Genomic DNA, 22,351 nt, shown 5'->3' with positions numbered 1-22,351 from the left:
TGATTGTTTGGTGTTGGCAAATATTTGCATATTTACTCCTGCAAGGCAGGTAACGAATGGAGGGGTGAATTTAAATGGTGACCAACAGCACATCTTTATGCCCTGCAAATATTGAACAGAATATTTAAGCTAAGCTCATCGAGCACATTTACAGCTGTGCAAATGTTTTGGGTGTTCTTATATACATGGGGAATGTTCGAAACAGAGGAGGGGAGGAGGAGACTGGGCGGAGGAGTTACTATGGAAACTATCTCAGCATCAGTACCTGGTTTTCCCATTGGACTGACCACCACCGCTCCTCATACCCCTCCAAACTCCTCCCTTCCCTCATTCCCTCCTTTTTTTCTCTACTCCCTCCCAATCCCCGGACCGAGCTGACCTTTTGGACCGAATGGCATTATCAAATAATAACATTCTACCATCTCTTCCCAGCACAATGAAAACACTACAGAAACTGCTGGGAGAAAACATACGTTTTCATTGTAGGGGATGCGCGTGCGAACACACACACACACACACACACACACACACACACACACACACACAATAAAAAATTATATCCTTTGATGAAATGAGTGTTGATGTCATAATGTGTAATAATTCAAAAGATACTGCAAACCTTGATTTTGCGCTTGAGAAATTAAAAAATAAACAAGATGAAATCATTTCATGGCTAAAAAAAAAAGTAAGAAAAAAAGTGATCATTTTTAAAGAGGGGGAAAAAAAAACCCACTCCGGAAGCGTGTGAGAAATTAAAACACCCATTGATATCCTGTGAGACCTTTGATGGAGCGTTGACTTTGTCACATGACACTGTAGCAGAAGATACGATGCAAAAACTGAATGAAACATGGTTGTAATCGATGGAGGTATAAATGAGCAAAGTGGTCGGACGCACAATGGAGGTTTCAGTGTGCTGCAGAGCAGGTTATCTGATTCTACAAGAGCCATTCAGGCGTGATGTGAGGCATCATCAGTCTGTGAGAGGCACGGGGAAATGCATTATACCGTGAGCATTTTAAATTGCTGCGACTCTATCAGCCAACATTAACCGTGACAGATATGGGCCGCCTCTGATTACATTAGTCTTTATTGAATGATGAGGCGAAGGAGCTCCATTCTCTACATTCCTGCTACCACGTTTGCTCTTCCTCTCCTCACTTCCTCCACCCTGACAAGCTGACAGCAGGCAGTGACCCCTGACTCTTTGCCTACTCAGCAGAGAGAAGGTCACTGTATATGTGTGCCTGGTTGTGTATAGATATTTCCTGGATATATGTGTGTGCGTGCGTGTGTGCAGGAGCGCTTGTGCACGGGTAATATGTGTCGGGAAAAGCCAGCAGAGAGAGAGAGAGAGAATATACAACCAAAAATAAAAACTCATCTGTCAGCATCCAGTGTGTGTGTGTGTGTGTGTGTGTGTGTGTGTGTGTGTGTGTGTGTGTGTGTGTGTGTGTGTGTGTGTGTGTATGTGCCCCCATATTTTGTGCTTGCATTTATGTCAGTTTGTGCTACAGGGTTTGGAGCTGTGCCTGCGATGTTGTGGTTTACCGAGTTTGAGATGTGAATGGTGACAAACGGCGAAGAGGCGGGTGGGAAAGGGAGAAGCTGTGGTGGCACATGCGGAGCAGTCGCAGGTTGTTAATGGTGTTCCACAATTAAAGAGCTCAACAAAGTGGTTCTGGAAGTGAAAATCCCATTCATATTCTCCGTAGAAGTGTTGATTATTAATCCATCACGTCGTAAGCATTTGACCAAGCATTTAACCGCGTGAAATGATGGTAAATGCTCCTCTCGAAGCCTCAGTTTCACAGCACAACAACCTTGTTTTAAAGGGTCGTGCCATTTGGGGGGGGGGGGGGGGGGGGGCATGTGATTTTTTTTTTCTCCCCAGAGCTCAACAAGATAGATTCCCATCTCTATTCCTTCTGCGCAACAAGGAGCTGAGACCCCAATACTGATTAGCTGACTGCTACTTGGCTTAGCGTGATAAAAGGTAGTGCATGAGCTGTGTAGCATGAAAGTCATAAATACACTTTTCTCCAAAATGGTTCAAAATAGAACTGTGATTGTACAAAACATTTGCCACAAAACAACAAATCAAAACTGACAGAAATTGTCGTTTTAAAGTCAGATACATAACTAATGAAACTACTTTCCGGACCGGGCGCAGCAATTTGAGGCAGCAACTCAGCAGGTCAACCACAAAAACAGAACACAAGTTGATGACTAGAAGAGCGACTGCTACTGTTAAGAAGAGAGGACGAGGACGATCACTTCTGGATGAATCAGGAATCCTTGACTTTATTCGTTTGAAGTGGACAACACGGAGGAGGAGGAACAAGTTTTGGAAGCGGTTTTGTCATGATGGAGGTACGCTACACAACCCATCCACTACCACTCGTTGCGCTAAGCTAACAAGCAGTCAGTCTGTGTGGGTTTCAGCTCCCAAATGCACACACAGAGGAGAGAAGATAAGTCAATAAAGGTTTTTCTCAAAAAGCTGGCGTCTTTTAGAAAAAACAGGGTTGGGTTTTTTTTTTCCAGCAATCTTGGAAAGAATTCCTACTCTATCCTTTATCCTGAAGTGTATAAAAGGGTTACTGCGGAAATGTTTATAGCAGAAATTGGATTTCCTTTTCTGGCAAGCAACATTGAATATTTTAACATCATATTTATCTTCATTGGCATCAAAAACAAGTCAGCGAGCATCAGCTAAAGTGGTCAGTTGGTCACAAAATGTAGTTCCTCAAAACAACATTAGGTCAGAAATATCATTCACTGTGCCTTACGGGTCAGCGGTTCCATAACTCACAAGATAATCATGTACACAATCTTATACCTTTGCCTTTTTCTCAGTTTTCCTGTTATTATTTTGTTTGGAATCAAATATTTGATGAGCATGATTCATCTGCTCACTGGCTGGCTTGTTTCCAGGCATAAAACCCTTTGTAGCAGGATTTTCTGAGACATCAATGGAGGAAATGAATGGAAAATCTACTTCCAGAAATTGAGCTGCTCTGAAAATGGGCAGTCACTGTTGACCTCTACACACACGCACACACACACACACACACACACACACACACACACACACACACACACACACACACACACACACACACACAGACGTTTGCGTAGCTATCCTTATTAGGACATTCCATTGACTTCCATTCATGTGAATATCCTAACCAAACCCTAATCTTAATCCTAACCCTAACCAATTGATGCCTAACCTCAACCTCAAACTAACTGAAGTTTACAACTTCACTCTAACTCTGACCAGGTGTTCATAAATTAAGTTCTGCCGCATTAGGACCGGTCTTTGGTCCCCATGAGGACTAGGGGTCCTGATAAGGTTAGTGTGTATATCAGAAAAGGTCTCCAAAAGATAACAAAACAATATATATTATTATTATTATTATAAATTAATAAAACAATATTATTTATAAACAATATATCTATATATGTACACACACTTATATTTACACACACGCACATACACGTTTACACATATATATATACACACACATACACATATATAGACATATACGTAGATGTTTGTGTGTGTGTGTGTGTGTGTGTGTGTGTGTGTGTGTGTGTGTGTAGAAGAGCATCTAAAGCATTCTTGACACTTGTGGTGTCATTTCATGAGTCAGACAAACTGACATTTCTAGAGAGAAGGCAGACTTTGTTGGTGTGTATCTGTGCATGAGTGAGTTAGTGTGTGAATGTGACTGTGTTTGACAGCCAACCACCCTTTTCTAAATGAGATTAAATGGGAGGTTTGTCTCTAATCGTGTTATAATGAGTTTCTGTGTAGCTCATACATTCACTAATTCCACTTGCCAATAGTCCAAACAGCCACGTGGGCATGTGTGTATACGCGTGTGCACGTGTGTGTCTTTGTGTGTGTGGTAGGAGAGGTCACCTCGCTGCAATCTTACTCTCATTTATAACAATAGCGCTGACCTGTCCTCATCAAAGGATTGCAATTTCTGAACACAAATAACATTAGCTCATGTGTGCAAACATGCACACATGGACGCCCGGGCGCGTGCACAGGCTCACGCACGTGAGCACAAGAGCAAATGTGCAGTCCATCTGTGTATGGATTTGTGTGTCATTAGAACTCTCAACAGGCATTAGCATTGATCATCTGACCAGCAGATGGAGAGTGACCAACAAGAACCAAACAAAGCCCGTCTGACAGTGTGTAGATGTGTGTAGGGTTGCCAACTTCAAGACATGGAGATAAGGGACAGGGGCAGAGCCAAACGGTGGAGTGGGGGGGGGGGAGGGGGGGGGGCGCCTTTCATGACCCCCCCCCCCCCCCACACACACACACACTGAATTTGATCCTCTCTATTGTATTCTGTACGAACAAAGTGCAGAGTACTCTCACCAGTGTACCATTCTTTAGAAAGCAAATAAATTGACAAAATCTGAATAAAATTTGAATAAAACATAAATAGAAGTAAACATATTGAACATGCAACATGTTTTTCAGTAGTGCGAAACAACAAGCAACTACAAATACATATATATATATATATATATATATATATGTATATATATATATATATATAAAACAAGCCTCATATATGTTGTCGTGCACTGCTTGCAGCATTTGTTTTCTTTTTCCCGCTCACTCCTGTACTTTTGCGAGCATTCCTTTTTTTTTTAGCGCACAGGCGAACTGGAGTCTGACTGGGTAGCATCCATAATTTTTTTTTTTTTTAATCCGTGCACTCCTCATTGGTTGACAAGTCGCACGTGATTCCAGACAGCCAGAGGGAGAACGGAACAGCTGGCAGCAGTCAGAGAGCTGGGCGATTGCTTTCATTTTAATAAAATTTGCACAGACATCGATTTTCAGAAAAGGGACAAAGTGCATCCTTTATCATTAAGGGAAACTTCTTGTAGTTCCCGAATAAGGGACGATTCTATATTTTAAGAGACAGTTGGCATACCTACCCCAGACTGTAAAGCAGTGTCGGTGTCTGTGTCAGTGTCACCCATGCTGCTCTGTTATGATCACTGTTGTCTTCCGGTATCGTCTTCGCAAGCAACCGTACCTCGACCGATGAGACAAGCGGATAAGTGCGTGAGTGTGCCGTCAGTTCTTTGGTCACAGAGGAGGAGAGGGCCTGGGAATAAGTTTACCCTAAGTTTTCATATAAAGTGTTAATTCCGTTGACATTTTACAGACTATTTTTGATTGTCACGGTGATACGGGACAAAGTGCATTCCTTTACAGCTCACTAAAGGACACACGCTTTTGTTTCCAAATACGGGACGATTCCGTTTTTCAAGGGCTGGTTGGCAACCCTACATGTGTGTGAGCACTCAGAGGAAGGTGAAGAGGGGGAGTGAGAGGAAAGGAGGTGTGTGTGCGAGTGTGAGAGAGTTGGCTTGCGAGGCCAAATGGGAGGAACAAAACCTTAGAGATCCATAGTTCATTACAACCCTCGCAGCACTTTGTGTGTGCACGTGTAGACCTTCGTGTGTGTCCATGCACATCAGAACGAATATAAATCTCGACCTATGAGCTGGCGCAGGTTGTCATGGCAATGCAGTCACTCACCACCTGCAATACTCCATGCCCTACAGTGAGGGGTCAAGGGTCAGTAGTTTTGTGCGGTGGTACAGACTTCCAAAGCGGATAACGAACAGGGAAACCATCAATAAGAAACAAATTGTCACCTACTTCCTTTAACCTTTGACCTCTGATATGCAGTCTCCAAAATATCATAACTGCACAGCACACAAGGAGAACATTCCAGCACTCGACTGCCTAAAGCAAGTCAGTGAGCAAAAGGAGCATTAAATAAAATGGCTGCACCTGCAACGCAGTTCACTCGCACAAATCATGAATAAATGGCTACCACTTAGCCCCAAAACTGCGCACTTGAATAAGTACACAACTCCAGTACTTCAATCAAAGTATATGTCTTTTACTCGGCTGTAAGTGAAAGTTGCTCAGTCAAAGTTGAAGCACTGGAATACCTCGGGTTCAGTTCCCTGTGTTGCCTCAGGCCTGGCTGGTAAAGGCACTCTTGTCCTGATCGCTGTACTTCAAGCGCCTCCTCTGGTCGGCTTTTCAGGGAGGAACCAGGTGCAATACCATCATCCTCTTAGGTGCTATGTTCTCCTTGACTCCGCATATGACAGAGGTGCTGGGGGGGGGGGGGGGGGGGGACGACACACCTTTGGTTAGGAGAACTGGCAATGCACAAATTGAGCAGAACAAAGAATTGGTTCCTTAAGTATTCCAAAGTACATTTACTTTTTAATATGAACACATTGCTATGCTGTTTTCGCAAACAGAACCGTGGAGCTCTCTTGACACACCTACTGTAATAAGTGACACTTCCTTGTAGAACCGCTGTTACACAGAACATCAACGCAGAAATGCAATCAAAAGGACAGACATATATATATCTGAAACAATCTGGAACAGCGGCTGTAACAACCTCCAGTGTTCTCTGAAGGTTTCCCAAGTTTTTTTGTTTTTGTTTTTAGTTTTTAAATCCTGACTGTCGGGATTCGCTTCCAGTAAACCATGGAAGCATTTACTAAGGTGGGCGAGGATGTCAGCTGACAAGGCCAAGCTTACAGTTCTGCCAAAGGTGTTGAATTCAGGGTTCTGTGCAGACCGGACACACTTTTAAAAAAAAATCAGGAATACTTTATTGATCCTTGAAGGGAGATTGGGAGATAATGGGCCTAATAAATAAGGACCTTGCTTCGAGCATGGGGTAACGTTCAAACAGGTGAGAGCCATCCTCCAGCTGGAAGCACACCGCTGTCAAACATATCGTCACCTTCTCTCTGCATGATAAGCAATATATACGGTTTAATGTATGCAGAAGAAATCCCCTCTTTGTCTGGATCCGCAGGTGCAGGTTTGAGGACTCGGGCCAAAAGCAGAGAGGGGCAGCTTGAGTTAGGAGGTGGGAGCGTGAAGGGGAGTGTTACTATGACAACGGGGGAGAAGGTTCCAGGTGACACTGAGATCGTTGAGATGCTAATTGTCCATTTTCAATCCTCCATAAAGTTTTACAGCCACTCTGCCTCCACATGTTATTCTAACTCAGTCACAGAGTCTACCTCTGGGATGTTCGGCTAATTCTCTGCCGCTCCCTCCTCTCTTTTTGTTTATAATGACACCCATTCCTTCTTTCACACCCTAACCCCCCCCCCCTCCACCCCACCCCCCCCACCTCCTGCCATCTCTGGCAGGGGACAGAGAGACTGTGTAAATATCATATGATCTGGAGCATATGTGCATGTCTCAAGTGGCCAACCAACACCTGATGATCACACTCTTTTTTTCATCCTCTCTCTCTCAGTCATTTCATTCCCCTCATTGTCCTTGCCCCCCCACCCCCCCCACCCCACCACCTCCACCATCACCACCGCTTTATTTATGCTGGTCTCCCCACTCCTCATTTCCTCCTGTCCAAATACATCTCCCTTCAAGTTCCCTCTCCATTTTTCCCCTCCTCCCACTCATTCCCTGCTGTTTATCTCCACCACCGCTCCCTCCCAATGCAGCGCGTTTAAGCACTTTGTTCCCCTTTAAGATAAAGATAATTAAATCAGCAGCTAAATGAGAGAGAGTGCTGCTGGCGTCACCATGGTAGCACTTTGATGTTCTATTTCAGTGCGATAGTATCAACATCAACTCGTCAGTCCCAAACTCCTGTTGTACAATCTCACACGCAATTACACACACATGCATGATTCACACATTCCACCTACTACCTCACACCTCGTCACCCTTCTCTTACTGTAGGTTACACACAAAGACAAGACACTAAGCTCCACAGTTTCAGCTCTTATTTCCTGTCATCAAGCCACAGCATTCTTTACTGTTGATCTCACCCACTTCTCTTCCTTCTTTCCTTCCCTCTCCAGACCTCTCCATCTCTCTTTTCTAATCTTATGCTGCTCTCTCTCTGTCTCTCTCTCTCTCTGTCTCTCTCTCTCTCTCCCGCCCCCTTCCTCCTGATCAGCAGGTTGCTAGGCAACTGTGCTCCATTGATCTACAGGAGCATGATGACAAGCTCCCATAACTGTCATGAAAACACACACACAGATACAGGCGCGCACACACACACACACACACACACACACACACACACAAACACACACGAACACACACATAGTTACTGGAGATGCCTGGTAGCACCTTTAAAATGAAGGCGTCCTCTCTTATCTGATAAGGACAAGGAACGGGTGGAGAGGAGGAGGAGGAGGAGGGACAGAGTGATACAAATGATGGAGGAGGAGGAGGAGAATGGCTCTTTATGTTTTGTACCTCGTCATACCCTCCCTTTCCTGTATGCATTCCTATTTCATCTTTTAGCTCCCCCATGTAACCCTTGCCATCCCTGGAAAACAATTACCTTCCCTGGTAGCTCGGCTATATTTCCAATCTGACACATCACGGCGTCATGGCAACCTCATCAGTGCTAGCTTCAAACTGGGTCCATTCAATTTGGGCCTCCACTTCAGCACTTATTACGTGTACTGTCACAATAAAATGAAACAAAAGAAGAGATGACGGAGGGAGGTTGAGTCTGCTGCCAAGGATTTTGCTGGAAAAAATGTCATTCACAAATGATCATTTAATTTTTCTAACAGTCAGCAAAGTCGATTAAACTGCCGTAATTTCAGATTTAAACAAATGCAGGCAAAGGACAACCTTGCCTCATTTAAAAAAAAAAATTAGATGAAAAATGATGATATGAGTTCATTTTCCATCTTTTTTTTTTGTTGTTGTTCCATCTGAAATACTATGTCATTTTTCTTTATACCCTGACCCAGAAATTTCCACTCAGGAGTACTCACGAGTTTGATTTCCCTCAAAAGACACCAACCAAAACATGGTGAGAATCAATTTTCTTATGTCTGAGTGATTTAAAAAAAAAAAAAAAAAAAAAAAAAGTTCTCCATTTCCCTTCGTGGAAATATTCCACTCTAAAAAGAAACAACAAGCTCCATCCAAAGTTCTGATTTCTGATATGGAATTGAAAATGCATGTAAATATGGGTATGACTGATTAGACCATTGCACACCCTAAACCTCCGGCAACATTTAAAAAAAGAATCGCAACGCAGTGAAATGCCTTGTAGATGCCTCTGGAAGTAACATGCAGTCGTTACTCAACAGCTCGCCTCCGAACATCCCATTCAAAATTCACAGAAAATCTAATTCAACGATTTAAAAGCACATTTTTATTCAGATTGTTATTTTCAAAATAAATTTTCCAGCAATTTTTACCCCAAGAATAGAAAATGACGTACAATTACATTTCCAAGGACATCATCACAAAGATTTGGAGCACAGATTAGCCCAGTTTGATTGACCGAATCGCTATTCGAGATATGGTTATCTGTATCTGCTCTAATTAAGTAAATGATTGATTGAAAGGAGACAGCACAGTCCTGATAACGCCAATTAGTAAATTAGATGAACGGTTATGGATCTGAGCCCATTGTTCAGGTCAGTGTATGAGTTTGCAGGATGTCAGTATTTGCCACAAAGGAAAGAAAATGTTGTCTGTCGAGTTTGTAAAGAAATGTGCAGCGTGCAACCAGAGTCAGACTCCCTTTCATCATATCAAATCAGTCCTCTTCACCTGCCAAGCTCAACATATTCAATGACAGCACAATTTTTCTTCATCAGCCTCACATGGCTCTCAACTGCAACACAGTGTTTAGATCAGAGGAGGAATAAAAAGGAAAAGAAACAAAGCTTTCACAACTCCCCAGTCTTTTACACCTCTTCATCACAGCTCTCCTCCACTCCAGTTCTCTCCCCGACTTCAGTACAGACTCCAGCGGCTTTATGCTGGCTCCTCTCCAGCAATTATCTGGTTGGTTCCACTCTGACGCAACTCAGACTCCACTCATCGTCTTTTTCGTCATCAGCTCCAGCTTCTTCGGCGAAAGCGAGACTCCCTCTCTGACATCAACTCCTACTCATCTCCAGAAGGAGCACCAGCTCACTCAGCTCCATCTCCTCCACCACCCTTCAGCCAGTTTGGCACCAACACTGGCTCTGATCTCATGGCTATGACTCCTCTTTGGCCCCTTACGCCCAGCTCTGATCCAGCTCTGGCTTTGACTCATCTCATTTTTAAAATCTCTAATCTTTCCGTCTTTCTAATCCAAACTGGTCAAACATTCACTTCCCGTGGTTCTGCCTGAACGCTGCACTCTCCTCTCAGATACACCATGAAATGCTTTGGCATTCATTCATTCATTCAAAAAAAAAAAAGAATTATGTTGATTATGGGGTGTCTCTTTATATCCCTCCATCATGCACCACCGTGAAATGGTTTTAAACAACTGGGATACAGTAGATTGTGTCATCCAAAACCAGGAAAATTAAAACATTCTTATTTATCCTGCTTGTATGACCAAATGACTAAAAAAGAAAAAAAAAATCAAGGACATTTCCAGCAGCCCACTTGTGTTTAAGTGGTGTTGTTTGCTATAATCGGCACCATCCAAAGAAAAGCATCAAAACTGTGCCGAGTTCAAGTTCGTCATTACAGACCGAACATCACACCATGTGACCACTGACAACCAAAAAAAGAAGAAGAAGAAGAAGCAGACACAGATGAGGAAAGAGCTAAGGAGAGAGACGTGGTATTTTATTGCTAACTTTATTTTGTGTTACTACTGTAGCATCATGTAGCCCAGAGGTATAAAAAGTGCGAAGCCTCCCTAGGGGGGCTCCAGGCATTTTCAGGGAAGGCTCACTGAGTGGAGGTGGAAAAAAATAAAATTAAAAAAAAGAAAAAAGTCTAAAGGACATTGTGTAGAAGATTGTGCAAACAGAAACAATAGTTTTGAGGAAACGTTACTCTTTTAAACTTTCAGAGTCAGAAACTAATATATGAATCAGGACAGTGTTTTTTTTTTGTAGTTGGTGTACTCAGAAGTTACCCAAAACAGCTGTATTATGCTAGCTTGATTAAATAATTGACTGTCTATAGAATCAGGTAAAATAATAATGATTCTACGGCGATCTGGACACAAAACTAAAATTCATGTAAGGAAGAGTAAAAAAAAAAAGGGGGGGGGGGCACCTTACCTTACACAACCTAGGAGGGGAGGCCCACTGTCCACCCCTGGTATCGCCTAAACTTGGAGGCTAGCTCGCTAGCTAACGTACCAATCTCACCAGTCAGTGGGTGATTTGGGTTGCGTTTGACTTTGGAAACTAACGACAACTACATTCAAATTTATTGCTGGCAGTCTGTCAGAACTGTTATTATTCCGAATATTTGGAGGGGGCTACAGCTTGTCTAGGGAACCAAATGTTTTTTTGAAAAACAAAAAGGCGATTTCAGACCGAATGGGTCTATGATATGCATTTCAAGGATATTATCAGAATGTCAAACTGACTCTGCGACTAAATCACGCTGAATAGGTTTCTATTCTCAATCACAATAATTAAGTAACAATTCATCTGCGTGACGTGAGACTCGCTGGTTAGTTAGCTAAGTAATGTCACAATAGTAGCCAACAGAGTACTGATGTTCACAAAATACCAAACCTGCAGTCACACACATTGTCAATTCCTCCCTGGAAACCGGTGTCTTCCCCACTGCTTTTACGCAAGCTCGGGTCACCCTGCTCCTCAAAAAACCCAATCTCAACTCAACCCAGGTTGAAAATTACAGGCCGGTCTCACTTCTGCCATTCCTGTCCAAAAGATTTGATCATGCAGTCTTCAACCAAGTTTCTGAGCATCTGCAGAAGAACAACCTGATTAACTCCGATCAATCTGGCTTTAGGCGTGACCACTCCACTGAAACTGCACTCCTGTCAATCACAGAATCACTGCGACTGGCCGGAGCTGCTGGTCAGTCCTCTGTCCTACCTGCCTGCTGCCTTTGACACTGTGAACCATCAAATTATCCTCTCCTCGCTCTCTAAACTCGGCATCTCAGGATCTGTCCTGTTACAGTTCAAGACCTACCTCACGGGTAGATCCTTTAGAGTGTCATGGCAGGGAGAAGTGTCTGAATCACATGGCTTGTGGACGGGGGTACCCCAGGGGTCAGTGCTCGGTCTCCTACTCTTCTCCTTATACACCGCCTAACTCGGAGCTATAATCTGCTCACATGGCTTCTCCTACCACTGCGATGCTCACAACACTCAGCTTTTCCTGTCTTTCCCAGCTGAAGACACAACTGTCAAATATCAGCGTGTCTGGCTGATATCGCCACATGGATGACGGAACGCCGCCTTCTACTAAATCTGTCTAAAATCGAGCTAATTTTCTTTCCAGAGCGTCCCTCCTTTCAAACACAGATTCATGTTCTGCTTGCTTCAAATCAACTCGTGCCCACAAACTATGCCAGAAATCTGGGTGTCATGATTGATGACCAGCTGACCATTAAGGTACACGTGGCCTCGATTGCTCAGTCTTGTCAATATGCACTCCATAACATCAGCAGGATCAGACCATGCCTGACGCAAAAAGCCACAAAGCTTCTGGTACAGACCCTTGTGATTTCATGCATCGACTAATGCATCTCTCTCTGTCTCTCTCCTAGCAGGCCTCCCTGCATGATCCAGAATGCAGCAGCACGTCTGGTCTTTAACTTGCCCGAGACTGCACGTCACCCCGCTGTTAATGTCTCTTCACTGGCTTCAACTGGCAGCTCGAATCAAATTCAAAGCTCTTCTTCTGGCTTACAGAACAGTGACAAGAATGGCTCCTGCCTACCTGGAGTCCCTCATCCAGGTCTACATTCCCTCTCACCCGCTACGCTCTGCCTGTGAGAGACAGCTGGTGCTCCCAGCCCAGCATGGCTCTTCTCCTCTGTTGTTCCCAAATGGTGGAATGAACCACCCAACTCCATACAATCCGCAGAGTCCCTTTCTACTTTTAAGAGACATTTGAAGACTGAATTGTTCAGGGAACACCTAGGCACTTATATCTGACCCTTCTCCTCTTTGTCCTCAGGGTACAATGGGTCAGAAAGGTTTAAGACCCAGCTCTTAATGAATACTTAGCACTTACCGGTTGTGGTTAAATTATATTAAGGGGAAAAAAACTGGAACTTCTTCTGCCACTAGATGGCAGCACTTGTGGCCAATCAAACTTGAAGCACTTTGTCGTACCTTCTGAGGCTTTCCCTCCAGTCTAAATTTTTGCTTGTGTTGTACGTTGCATTGGACAAAAGCTTCTGCCAAATGAAATTGTAGCATTGTAGAATCATGTCAGAGCCAGACCCCCAGAAGAGTAATTACTTGCCACGGAGCAGATAAATCTCAACCTGTTGATCTCTGAGGGGTTCAAGTGGATTTGAGGATGTCAACTTTACTTTGTCCACAGCCGACCCTTGCTTTGCAAAGGGGGGGGGGGGGGCATTTCTTTCTTTCCAACTTCTCCCGGTAACGAGTTTCACAAGTGCACTATGGCACAACGGTTAACCTTGTCTGGTTAAAAATCCACAAAACCAGCTCGATACTGAGGAAAATTTGAACTTTGGCATTGGGGTCAAACTGCATGCTGTGGTGTGAGTGACCCATCTGCATTTTAGGGGCGTGACTTAGTCAGGAGCCAGGATTGGAGTTCACGAGTCTGCGTGAGCTCTAGCTTCCTCCCACAGTCCAAAGACATCAAGAGGGGACCAGGTTAATCCAGACTCTTAATTGACCGTAGGCGTGGCTGTGAGTGTGAATGGTTGTTTGTCTCTATGTGTTGGCTCTGCGATGGACTGGCGACCTGTCCAGGGTGAACGCCACCTCTTGCCCGAAGGCTGCTGGGATAGGCTCCACCCCCCCCCCCCCCACGACCCTTAACAGGATAAGCTGTAGAAAATGGATGGATGGATGGATGGAGTCTGACCAAGAGGAAGCAAAGAGCAGAGACAGAAGAGGATACTGGTACCCCCCGTTAATTTCTGATGACATAACAGATTTTCTAATACATTTTGCTCGTTCATGTTTTATGGAAAATTTGCATCGTAACTTGTGTCTTTATTTTATTTATTCAGCCCTTTATGATGTAACCCTGCTTCTTTTTAAATTCCACACATTTAAGTGGTCACTGTGTTCCCCCGCTGATTCCAGGATGCTGATGAAGACACATGTAGGAAAACCAAAAGCAGTCTGCTCTGATCAGTCTACCGTAACGCTTCATGGTTCTCACTCAAACATGCTGATAAGGTTATAGACTTTGGTTAAGCTTAGGGAAGATTTAGAGTATTAGTTTCCATTGCAGTGACTGGACTTAAGCCTTATTTATCCCTTCAGCGATGTGAGTTCCAAGTGAAGAATATACATATTTGCAGTTCCTCAACACATGCATGAATGAAAATGCAAGCTGGATGATATGACACTTAACGAAGATTCCCAAAGGTTACAATGACCCCAATTTAGATATTCTATCTGTCTTAGAAATTAAAGGAATAGAGAGCCGAGTGAAGAATTTGATTTCACTCAATGAGGAAAGGTAGCCCACGGTTCATTATTATAAAACAAATTAAGCTCAGCTGTTATCTGTTTTAGGAGTAAAAGAATAATTTTAATAAAATCAATAGAATAAAATGAAGAAAAGAGGATCCACGGTCCTCTTTCCACCGTGGGTGCTTTGGGAAGCTGAAACCTGGCTAGTTAGCTCAGTGCAATGAATGGTCGTGAAGGGGAAGTGTTAGCATGCTTAATTTGGATGTCAATAAGCATCCTCATCCCCTGTTGCAAAGTTGGCAATGATTTATGAATGCAGGCAAAGGCCATTTTGGAGGAAAGTCTATTTGATGACGTTTGATGCAGGTATGCTAACCTGATCCTCCATTACCATTCATTGTGCTAAGCTAATCAGCAGTCAGCTAGTCTATATGGCTTGCAGCTCCCTACACAGAAAATAGAAGGGCATCTATCTTTTTTCCCTGGCTCTGGGGAGGGCAAGTAAGGGCATTTCCCAAAAAGTTGGTGTGTCCCTTTAACGATGCAGAAGTATTGAAGCCTTTCCCATCTGTTTTGTTAACATCTTGGCTGACATTTCTGAAGACGAGATGGTTTGAAAAGGTTCTCTGACTGTTTTTGAGTTGAATTCTGAATGTATTAAAAGAAACTTCCCAATATGTGGATCTTTGAACTTTTATAGAGAAACAATATTTACCATCTCCGCGACTTTGTATTTTATCATTATCACATCAGCGAGTTTTGAAGACGGAGCAACAATATCAGTCATACTGCTGTGAATACGGTACATGCATTATTCTAATTAATGCCTGACCTGATGCAACACCTTTTATAAATTAGATGCAGCCTCTGGATTTTCAAAATGTTCTATACTGACTTGCTAATAAGGACTTTCTTATATTTCAGCCCTTCACATCATCATGATTATCCGAGAGATGTGACTGCATACTCACAGGCAGCATGTGAACCTTAAGAGGAATCTCAGGAGTCGTCTGAGCAGTTGAGGATCAAAGTGAGGCCTCAGAGCCCAAAATGGCCCACTCAACTCTGCTCTCTACGTATAATGGTCTTTTATGGCTCAGCTGGCAAATTCCTCACAATGGCTGCTGAGATGGAGTCAGAGGATCAAGAGCGTCTTTGTGTTCAACTGTTACCGCAAGAGTGAGTCGATATGGAGGAGCCCTTCAGATGGCTTCGGTAGACCTCAAACGCTGCTGCAGAAGAACAAATAAATACCGGAGGTTAGTTAGACGGAACTGTAGGTGGATGACAGAAGAAAAATAAGTTCCACAAAGCTGAATAAAGATCATGTACCCTTACAGGGAACCTCTGGGAGCTTTGACTATAAACGCCAAAGAAGTTCTTGATTTGGAAACGCCATCTACCCCCCCCCCCCCCGAAAAGCCCACAATCAGAGTTCAAAATTCAAAATGGGCGGATGAGTAAAATTTAGAATCATCTTGAATGACTTCTTTCTAGTACAGATGATGGAAATGAGAAGAAGATGGAGGGATAAAGCTGTATCTTGGCCACCTCCCCGATGAGCACACACACAGAAGACTGCGCACAGGAGGAGAAGCGTCTCTGGAGGTGGAGTGGGAACACAAAAGAGACAGAAAAATAAGAAGATGTGCTTGTGAGAGACGAAGGAGGCCTACGAGGATATAAGGTAATGCAACATATATGGAGGAATGCTGAATAAAAATGTAGAAGAGTGAACAAGTCGGTTGATGGAGGAACAAACCTCCTGATATACCGGCAACGACTGATCCCTTTAGTTAAAATCATTTGATTTTGATGCATTCGCGTGTCTCAGAAACGGTGGTTGCTAACTCTTTAAAGCTAAGGGAAAGTACAGAGGTTATCATGGCCGCATCATTCCAAAAATGGGGTAAAAGAAAAACCCCACAAAGCCAGTTTTGGTGAAGTCATGCATCTGCGGTGACGTTTATTCATAGCCTAACATATGCTTTGTATTCATATGGATATAATTGTGGATTAGAGCTTATTTTCTGTAATAATTAATGATCAAATGTAAAAATCCTTTGTTTTGTTGTTTTATTTTGGGGGGCTTTTTTGGTTAAAGTGAATCCACAACCGGTCCGGGTTGGTACACGAAAACAGGAATTCCTTGATCTGCCCTAGAACGTGAAGGCCCCTGTTCCAACCTCCCAGCAGATACAATGAGAACTGAGCTGGAGTCCTGCTACTCTCTGGTGCTGAGAATATAACCTCCTCAGCAGAGGCAATAAACAGTGGATCATACGAGGCTGAAGTTGCTTATTTGAAAGGTTATTTTGTCTCGCTGAAGAAGCAGACAGGCAGACGAACAGCATGTTTTTCCAATATATTCTATTCTCGAAAAAAAAAACAAAAAAAAACGCTGAATTTTATTTGACTGGAAACTTCTCCACCTTCATTTAGTTTATTTTAACCAACCAACCAAGCAATAACAAATTTGCCAAATTCCCACAGCGGATGCAATAACTGGATTTTTGATCCTAAAATTTACTTGCTTTCTTCCTCCTACTTTCTCCCTGCATGTTAAAGAAAATATCTGCAAGAAATGAAATGGCAGATTTTCAAAGGAACCAGATTTGTTTTTTTTAATGTTAATCCTAATATTTATGTTTACATTAGGTGTGAAATATTTGCAGAAGGATTTAAGTACTGTAAGTAAGATATGCAAATCACAATACCGCTGTAACAGTAGGTTATAGTGAGAGGGGAAAAAAAAACAACTCATATTTTCACAGCAGGGAAAATTTTCTGCATCAGCTGAACAGCCTGCCTTTAGTTACTGGAGGCGTAATAATAGTAATAATAATAATAAGAGGGTACTGGCGAGTGTGCGGTCCCTGATAGTTCAGGCAACACAAGTAGAGAGCAAGAAGGTTTTTAAGTTGGTAGAACCACAGCAGAAGGTAGCATAAGTTTCATTTTCATATATACTTGATTACTCACAGCTGATCTCTGCCTGCCACACAGGCTGCAGCATGTAGCGTCAAGGTGCATTCAGGGGATGCACATTTATACGGACACTCTCTCTTTATCTCTCTCTCTCTCTCTCTCTCTCCAACATTTTCCAGCCCAGCTGTGGGTTTCAGGTTTGCCTGTCAATCATGTTTTGCTGTCAATTAATTTGATCACAGCCGCTGTTCGTGGAGCTGATTTGCAGGCTGCTCCTGTCTACTTGATGCGGTCCTGCTGATATAACGCACATGAAGAACATGTTATTTGAGAAAACACACACACACACACACACACTAAGGGAAATAGAAACTCAGCACCCCCTGGTGTCAGGATCTAAGTCCATACTCCCAAGATTATCTAGACTGGTTTGTGCTTTTGTGTATTTGAATGATTGCCAAAAACAAGGAGGAAGTGCACACATGAATGATACATTTTGTCCTCCAGAAGTTTAAAAAAAAGGACAAATAAAAGCAAATTGACTTTTTATTAAATTTCTATCATTTTTTTAAAGACCAACAAAACCCCACATGTGAATATCAAACATGTTTTTTTTTTTAAAGTCAGCATTTGTTTTCAATGAATCATTTATTCGTTAAAAGCTTCTTTCTGAATCATGATTGATGAATGCCTGACAGCTCGAACAGCTGTGTACGTCACTGTCACCTGTTGGTTCTTACTAAACTACAATTTTAAAAAAAAACAACTTAATGGGAAGCAGAAGAGCAAGTTAGACAGGCAGGTACAGAGTGGTTTAGTGGCATAGACCACTCTCCCAATATTTGACCTTCCCTGTGTATCAAAAAAGTAACATCCGGAAAAGCGAATTAGCTTTCAAAGTTAAAGCTACAAGCAGGAAAAATACATTAAAAACTCTATTCGTTGAAGGACCTTATCCACAGATTAAAATTACTTTTAAATATACTGTTTTATTTTGTTATTTTACTGTTTAACCTCGACGTTGAGTGAGGTAATAAGAATTGCAATGTTTGCCGTGGGTATTTTATTCTGAAAAACGTTGCACGCAGTCGTGAATGTTTTTACGTAACTAACGGGTATGACTTGATGACATGACCGTGTGTTACTGCGAATAAGCTATAACCGTCACGGAAAATTGTAGTGAACGTCTTTCAGTATACCGTTCATACTTTACCGCTCGTTTTGGCCGTTTTTTCTTATTTATTTTGTTTGTTTGTTAGTTTGTTTTGGCTGAAACCCTGCCAGTCAGTCCAACGGCTGTCGTTTTTATGGCGACTTTAATTCGACCCGGGCAGCTTAACATGTGGGTTTTCGGATACGGGTCCCTGATATGGAAAGTGGATTTTCCATACGAGGATAAAATAATAGGTTACATTAAAGGCTTCAGCCGTCGGTTTTGGCAAGGCAGCACCGACCACCGGGGCGTCCCTGGTAAAGTAAGTACGGCTTACGTTAGTGGCGTAGGGATCTGCCTCAGGCTATCGCGGAACAAGAAGAGGGCCTGTGTGTGTGGCGTTTGAGTGTCAAGAGACCTTAAATGATCTCAGATACATGAATTAACAATCATGGCTTAGAAGCTCATATGTGTAAGAAAATGTTGATAGGAGTTGTTGGTGTAATACCAAAGATATCAAACTGTGATAAAACGAAAGACCGCCCCATATTTATCAAGTAAGAAGTTCTGGTTACATTCAAGTGCTTTTAATAAGTTGGAAAGTAGATCTCCATGGTTTTAGAAACCTCTGTACGGAGTTCCACCTCCAGGAGCTCCATGGTGGTGTTTCTCAAGCACTTGATATCTAAATTGTTTGATAACGGTAGTTTATAATATTCATTACAGGCAACACATGACATGTTGTTCATTAATATCATTACCTTTGCTAAAAAAAAAATTAAAAGCTGTCAGCTTTTATCAAATTTCTGTTTTATCGCCCTCTGATTATGTAGGACCAACTGTACATAAACTACTGTGTTTCTCTTGTTTGTTTGTGTTTAGCTCTCTTTAATATAACACTTGTCATTCACAGCCCGGCCGAGTTCTGACGCTAGTAGAGGATCCCAAGGTAAGAAAAATTACTGAAACACAAACACGTAACTCCAAGGGCTCAGAGGTAGAGTGGCTGCCTAGCAACTGAAGGGTCGCTGGTCCGATCCTCACTCCCCCCAGTGACCATGTCAAAGTGTCCTTGAGCAAGATAATGAACCCCTAATTGCTCCTGATGGCCCTGTGGTGGACTGGCGACCCGTCCAGGGTGAACCACGCCTCTCGCCCAGTGTCGGCTGGGATAGGCTCCAGCCCTCACGACCATTCACGGACAAGCGGTATAGAAAACGGATGGATGGAAAAAGTAACTCCATAATACAGCTACAACTATAAATGCTTTCATTATCAATGAGCCAGAGGGTAATTTTGTCACTTGATTGATTAATGATTTACGAGGTCAAATGTCAGAAAATGTAAATTTCCAAAACCCTTTCCCAGACCACATTGTGACGACGTCATAGGTCTTTCTTTTGTCTGGTCAACAGTCAATGATGACAAGTCAGAATGAGAGATTATTGAGTGGCAATAGAACTGTCAAAATGATTGATAGATCATAACTACAGAGATGACAGTCACAACGACTGACATGACAGTCAGAACTAGTAAGATGTCAGTCAGAACCATTGAAATGACAGCCATAACTACTGAGATGACAGTCAAAACGACTGACATGATAGTCAGAACTAGTAAGATGTCAGTCAGAACCACAAAAATAGTAGTTCGAGCAACTGAGATTACTGAATGGCATTGGAACTGTCAGAATGACTGTGATGAGATCAGAACTACTGAGATGAGAGTGGCTCTAACTGTCATCTCAGTTGTTGTGACTGAGATCGATGTCTGAACATCCAAGATCAACAGCCAGAACAAGCAAGATGACAGTCAGAACCACTGAAATGACAGCCAGAAGAGCAAGATGACAGTCAGAATTACTAAGATGAAAGTCAAAATTACCGAGATGACAGTCAGGGGGGACTGAGATGACAGACAGGATTCTGGACGCATTGATTCTGTCTGTGTGTGTTGGTACCCTGGAGGAAGCTAGAAGTCTTAACAATATCACAACTCTGAAATGAGATTCCATTCAACAGAATAAAGGTTTTCATCATTTTAAAAGGCTCTTTGCTAAGGAATAAACACTGTCAAATGGTAAAAGGTTCATGGCTTCCTTATCGGCAAACATGCATGAAGTAGAGACGCGCTGGAAAACAACGAGAGCGTGCTCTCAAAGAACGGAACGGATAAGCATTGTATTGCGACCTTGAACGAGAGATAATATGTTGCATCTCATGGGGGAAGATAAAGCCTTGAGTGTGTCTTATGACGCAGCAAGATAATAGTAAGACTTAAGAGAATATGCACTTGGAAAAAAAGTTTCTGTGGAATTACTCTGTTGATGACATTTTAAAAGAGTAAACGGTTGTATTTTACAATAATAGGACTTCTTTCACTTGCCGCCAGGGGTGTGTCTGGGGTGTTGCATACAAGCTGCCAACCGGCCATGAGGAGGAAGTGAAGCGCTACCTCGACTTCAGAGAAAAAGGTGGTTACCAGGTCATCCCTGTAAAGTTCTATCCCCGTCCACCGCTCTCTCCCCCACCCGGCCAGATGCTGCTCTACATCGGCTCCCAGGACAATCCAGACTTCCTCGGCCCCGCCCCCCTGGAAGATATCGCCAACCAGATCATCAGCTCCACCGGTCCGAGCGGAAAGAACACCGAATACCTGTTTCAGCTGGCTGACGCTGTGAGGACTATTCTGCCTGAGGATTCAGACTCTCATCTGTTCACTCTAGAAACACTAGTGAGGGAGAGACTACAGCTTGGGCCGAAGCACTCACACACACACAAACAGGCTGAGCAGTGATTTGGAGAAGAAAACTTGTCGAATAAACGCAGGGTTCGGGTGGCACTACTCAGGATATTTTTGGAGGGTTCAGAATATGTGTTGATAAAGTCTGTTTCAGTCTCGTGTTCAGACCAAACACGAGGCAAATTTTCATTCAGTGTAAAGACGCAGAATTACACTTTGTGACGTAAACGATTCAATGTAAACGGTGTGAATACTCAAGATTTGTGTGGTTTGCAGTTTTAACAAGTCGAAAAATGAGCTGTTGGCTGTTTATAAAGCCTCCTCCAGGAACAGTGGATGGCTGCTGCTTCCAAATTAGATCGCAATAAGTGGCAAAAAATAATGCAAAACAACTTGATTAAGCAACTAATCCTGCAAGTTAACTCGAAAAATGAAATTTCCCTTCAATGAACGCAACTGGCAGGTATCATGTTCCACTTCCACGATGGCATGACAATACAATGACCAATAAAAACCTGAAAGAAAAAAAAAAGTCTTAAAGAAATAAAAAAACAAACAAACAACTGGCATCCCAACTGGCTCTCGTGTGGTAACAAAATATATTTGGTGAAACTTGTGAGTTTAGACTTTGGACAGGATTGATGAGTAGAAAGGTAGAAATGTTTTTCATGGATTCGGGTACATCTGGGATTCCAAATCAGCACCAGATATTTGCACTAGACTGGATTTATAGAACACGTCTCTGTTGCGTTTTAGTGCTTCCTCAATTTATTATTAATATTTGATGAGGAAAAGTCGTAGTTGAATTTACTACAAAATTCAGTATTTTGCTTCTCCCCCCCCCCCAAAAAATAGCTTCCATGTCATGTGACCTAGGGACTCCAAATCAGTCCCTGCCAATTCACCCAGACTGGACCAAAACAGGACACACCTTTTTATTTCAGTTTATTGCCTCCTAGAATTTATGTGAATATTTTAGTGCATCTTTTTTTCATAATTTTATGCAAAATTTAAGCAAATTTTGTTTTCCCCACAGCTTCCATGTTGTAACATTGGGACTCCAAATCAGTATCAGATTATTATT

At 42.7% G+C, this 22,351-nt stretch overlaps 1 protein-coding gene across 1 annotated transcript; it reads left to right on the top strand.

The window, feature by feature from the left end:
* The first annotated feature begins 18,471 nt into the window (after nt 1–18,471).
* chac2 (ChaC, cation transport regulator homolog 2 (E. coli)) lies at nt 18,472–21,970 on the top strand. Its single transcript, XM_086195128.1, has 3 exons — nt 18,472–18,847; nt 19,439–19,474; nt 20,917–21,970. The coding sequence occupies exons 1-3, from the start codon at nt 18,680–18,682 to the stop codon at nt 21,319–21,321; spliced, it is 609 nt and encodes a 202-aa protein (XP_086051254.1). The 5' UTR covers nt 18,472–18,679; the 3' UTR covers nt 21,322–21,970.
* Nucleotides 21,971–22,351: the final 381 nt, after the last annotated feature.

This window comes from Aulostomus chinensis, chromosome 23, assembly GCF_037954235.1.
Source record: "Aulostomus chinensis isolate RoL2024-O1b breed Wild chromosome 23, RoL_Achi_v1.0, whole genome shotgun sequence".
NCBI classification, from domain to species: domain Eukaryota; kingdom Metazoa; phylum Chordata; class Actinopteri; order Syngnathiformes; family Aulostomidae; genus Aulostomus; species Aulostomus chinensis.
Note: the sequence above shows the minus strand (reverse complement) of the source record. Positions and strands in the feature narration are given on the sequence as shown.